Raw genomic sequence first — 4,060 nt, 5'->3', positions numbered from 1 at the left:
CTAGACGTCGATGAGAGCTCCGCCTGTGGCGAGGAATGGCCGCCCTAGGATGATTGGGACGTCGCGGTCTTCCACCATGTCGAGCACCACGAAGTCGGCGGGGAAGATGAACTTTTCAACTTTGACTAGGAGATCTTCGATCACTCCTCGCGGGTATACGATGGACCTGTCCGCCATCTGGAGCGTGATTCGGGTCGGTCTCACATCTCCGATGCCGAGCTTCTTGAAGATAGAATACGACATCAGGTTGATGCTCGCTCCCAGGTCGCATAGTGCTCGCTCAAAGAAGGTGTTCCCGATGGCACACGGGACGGTGAAACTCCCTGGGTCCTTCATCTTTATCGGCAACTTCCTCTGAATGATGGCGGAGCACTCTTCGGTAAGGGTGATCGTGCTGCAGTCCTCTATTTTCCTCTTTTTCGAGAGGATGTCCTTCAGGAACTTGGCGTACGTCGGCATCTGCTCAAGAGCGTCAGCAAACGGGATATTTATCTGAAGCTGCTTGAATACCTCGAGCAACTTGCTGAATTGGTGGTCGAGTTTCCCTTCTTTCTGCCTCTGAGGAAACGGTAGCTTTGGCGTGCTTGTTGGAACTGGGGCACTCGCCGGGGGTGGCGTGGCTAGGGGCGTCGATACGGAGGGCTCGTCTTTCTCCACCTTCTCTTTCTTCTTGTCGGAGTTGTCAATCACTTGTCCGCTTCTGAGTGTAATGGCATTGACTTGTGACCTGGGGTTGATGTCGGTGTTGCTTGGAAGCGTTCCCTGAGGTCGTGAGTTAACCGCGGTTGACAGTTGCCCCATTTGAGTCTCAAGATTTCGGATCTGCGCCGATTGGTTCGAGAGAGACGTCTTCGTTTCGTGCATGAACTCGGTGGTGGAGTTGATGAAGGCGGTTGTTGACGTGGCCAAGTTGGCGATGAGCTCCTCTAGGTTGGTCTCGCCCTTGTACGCCCGAAATGGGGGAGGCTGGTATGGAGGTGGTCGGGGCTGATCCTGTGGTGGACGAGGCTGGGCTTGAGGCACGGGTTGCATAGGCATGTTGTTTTGGGGACCTCTCCATCCCCCATTCTGGTAGTTATTCCTTGGGCCTTGATTGTAGTTGTTTTGGGGCGGCTTGTTGTTGATGAAATTGGCCTGTTGGCCGTTGTCCCCATAAACGCACTCGTCACTATTGTGCTGCCCGTTGCACCAGAAACAGACTTCAGGGGTTTGCACGGCTTAAACGGAGGCTTTCTGTCCCTAGACTGACTTTGTGAGATCCGCCACCTGTGCTGCCAATGCCTTCATCAGCTCCATCTCGGGGGTGACTGGCATATTCTTCAAGATGCGCCGCTCGGACGGGCATTGATCGTTGTTGTAGGCCAGCTCCTCGAGAATGCTGTGAGCTTCCTCATCTGTCTTCTAAAAGAACGACCCTCCAGCGGCCGTATTGACTAGGGTGCGAGACGATGGTGAGAGACCGCCATAGAAAATCTGCACCATCATCCACCCTTGGATGCCATGATTGGGACACCTCTTCTCTAACTCCTTGAAGCGCCCCCATGCTTCAAACAATGACTCCCCGTCGTATTGGGCGAACGAATGGATCTCGTTGCGTCTCTTGTGCATCTTCTCGAAGGGAAGAACTTTGAGATGAATTTGACGCGCAAGTCGGCCCATGATGTGATGGAACCCGGCGGGAGGGAGTTGAGCCACGTCTTGGCTCGGTCCCGTAGTGAAAACGGGAAGAGGCGGAGGCGGATGGCTTCGTCGGACACGTTGTGGAGCTTGAACGTGTTTGCGATCTCGACGAAGTTAGTCAGATGGTCTTGCGGGTCTTCGGCAGGTGATCCAGAAAATTGATTCGCTTGGACCATGTGTATTATGCTATTCTTGATCTCGAAATTCTAGTTACGCGCAAGAGCCGGGAGAGCGATTGCCGATTGCACGACGTCGGCTGGTGGTAACCCATATTGGACTAGGGTCTTTGGCTCTTCGTTCGCTGCGTTGTTCGCTCTATCTCCCATTGCTCGTTCCTTTGACTGCTTTATGTTTGTCCTGCAGAATTTTTCGATCTCAAGATTTAGTGGAACGAGGTTTGATGTTCCCTCACTCCGCATACACCTTCAAAACAGAGAAAATGACACGCCAAGTTAGGAAACGCGTAACAAAATCAAATGGCAAGGCAGATTATTTTTCGACGCTATTGTAAAAAGTCCCCGGCAACGGCGCCAAAAACTTGTTGCGATATTTTTATAACTAGCACGCAAGTGGACGTATCGAACAAGTAATAGTGTTACGTAAGTAACGGATATCGATCCCACATAGACTAGTTACTCTAGCGACGTTAAACAACCCAAAGCAAATTGATTTCACTGTATTAAGGTGGGATGTGCAAGAATTAACTAGAATAAAAATAACAAAACAGCAACGGAAATTTAACACGAAACTTCAAATAAGAGAAAATGGGGGTCACGACTTCACCGGAAAATTAAGACTCGGGGGTTTCGGGTTCCTACAACTTGACCTACTCTACTCGTGCTAATCTCATTCTCCCTATGATATTACTAGCCTCTCTCGAGTGATCTAGCAACCTACGCAATTGACGGATTATATATCCTCTCGGCCTCTAATCCTATTAAGACAATCACGAGCAATAAACACGAGAATTCAAACGATTACATTAGGCTTAAGCCGTCTAGCAACCTAAGAACGAAATGAAGCATGGATGATGAGCATGAGTTTTCGTCCTCTCTCGAGTGACATAAAACTCCTAAAAACAATCCTAAAGATGGCCAATCTAAAGAACGCATTAAGAACACATCCACACAAACATGAATAATTAAGTAAATCAAAGCATAATTTCACCCTAACGAAAACCCCTAACCCAATTTAATCCGGCAACATCGCAACCCCGCTAAAAATCTAGCCTCTAACGGAATCCATAGTTAACAACATAATGATCAAAACAATAATCAACATAATCATAAATAAGAAAAACACTATGAGATTCATGACAGGAAGAATGAAACTATCAATCAATTGAGAAATAAAAGTAATGGAGAGTAAAGGAAAGAAAGAAAAACTATTAAAAACGGGAGTTCACGGTTGCTTGTTCGTCGGATCGTCGACTCAACTTCGCTCCCAAACAAAAGCTCTCCAAAGAAAAGTGCAGCCCAAAAGTAGAAAAAAAAAAACTAAAAACTAACTAGAATGAGTTAATTAGGTTACAAGAGGCGTTTTTAGCCCTGATTGTGTGTTTTTCGGAGTGATCTGAGCCTTCCAAATCGATCCAAGGGTCAAAAATCTTCAGAAATCGCTAATTTCCTATTCCAGTAATCCGAAGGCGCGCGGCGCGCGGTAGTCACTGTGCGGCGCGCGGACTCAACTTCAGGTTATGCGCGCTCCGCGCATGAGACTCCGTGTGATTTCATGGTTTGTGTCCCCGTATGCGCGGCGCACAACTAGAGGCACGCGGCGCGCGGTCTCGGATTCTGTCTTCCGCGGCGCGCGGTGGAAGGTGCGCGGCGCGCGTATTTGCCAAGTGTTTTGCCCATCTCATTTTGACTCTATTTTTACCATTTTGACTCCGAATCCCATCATCTTTCCACAAAATTGCTTGTAGACGCTCTAATGCTCCTCTGAACCTGAAATGACTCAAAAACCTACTAGAACTCATTAAAACACTCGAGGACTCGTCGGTTTTTGGTTCGGGGAATAGGAGTTTTACGCGTGATAATAGCACCTATCACTCCGCTAGAGTAGTCGTACCAATTTTCAATGTGCACTTTGGAAATGAAGATATGGGTTGGCAAGGTCTCATAATCCATCCCATTGTATTAAACTTTTAACATATGAGAAATTTCCCTATTTGTGCATGTAAGTCGGCTCGATAAATTCTCCTTAAGACCTCGGTAGCTCGAGGCGGTACGACTCTATTACTTACTTTTCAGTTTATTGTTTAAGCAATTGCATATATGACACTTGAAAAAATAACATACTACATAACATCATACGATAACACGATTATAAATCAAACACGTGTTACTCAAACATAGCATATCACTTCACATGAACATGG

General features: G+C 47.4%; 1 protein-coding gene and 1 non-coding gene across 2 annotated transcripts; one reads left to right on the top strand and one right to left on the bottom strand.

Annotated features, from left to right (window-relative positions):
- On the bottom strand, nucleotides 1-1,608 carry LOC149394916 (uncharacterized). Its single transcript, XM_089614148.1, has 3 exons — nucleotides 1,480-1,608; nucleotides 1,267-1,398; nucleotides 1-1,176 (listed from the first exon to the last, which is right to left on the bottom strand). Exons 1-3 carry the CDS (start codon nucleotides 1,606-1,608, stop codon nucleotides 1-3), a joined length of 1,437 nt encoding a protein of 478 aa, XP_089470274.1.
- LOC149394917 (small nucleolar RNA R71) lies at nucleotides 1,496-1,599 on the top strand. Its single transcript, XR_016299310.1, has one exon. It is a non-coding gene; the product is annotated as a small nucleolar RNA R71 (small nucleolar RNA).
- Nucleotides 1,609-4,060: the final 2,452 nt, after the last annotated feature.

This window comes from Urtica dioica, chromosome 5 (genome assembly GCF_054948205.1).
Source record: "Urtica dioica subsp. dioica isolate 48M chromosome 5, U.dioica_male_clone48M_v1_H2, whole genome shotgun sequence".
NCBI lineage: Eukaryota > Viridiplantae > Streptophyta > Magnoliopsida > Rosales > Urticaceae > Urtica > Urtica dioica.
The sequence above is the reverse complement of the archived record's forward strand: the minus strand, read 5'-3'. Positions and strand labels throughout refer to the sequence as shown.

Coding starts and splice junctions, on each gene's coding strand:
- LOC149394916 (XM_089614148.1), bottom strand. CDS start 1,608: ATGCACAAGAGACGCAACGAGATCCATTCGTTCGCCCAATACGACGGG. Junction 1,399..1,479: donor GCATCCAAGGGTGGATGATG/GTGCAGATTTTC, acceptor TTCTTTTAGAAG/ACAGATGAGGAAGCTCACAG. Junction 1,177..1,266: donor TGAAGGCATTGGCAGCACAG/GTGGCGGATCTC, acceptor TGCAACGGGCAG/CACAATAGTGACGAGTGCGT.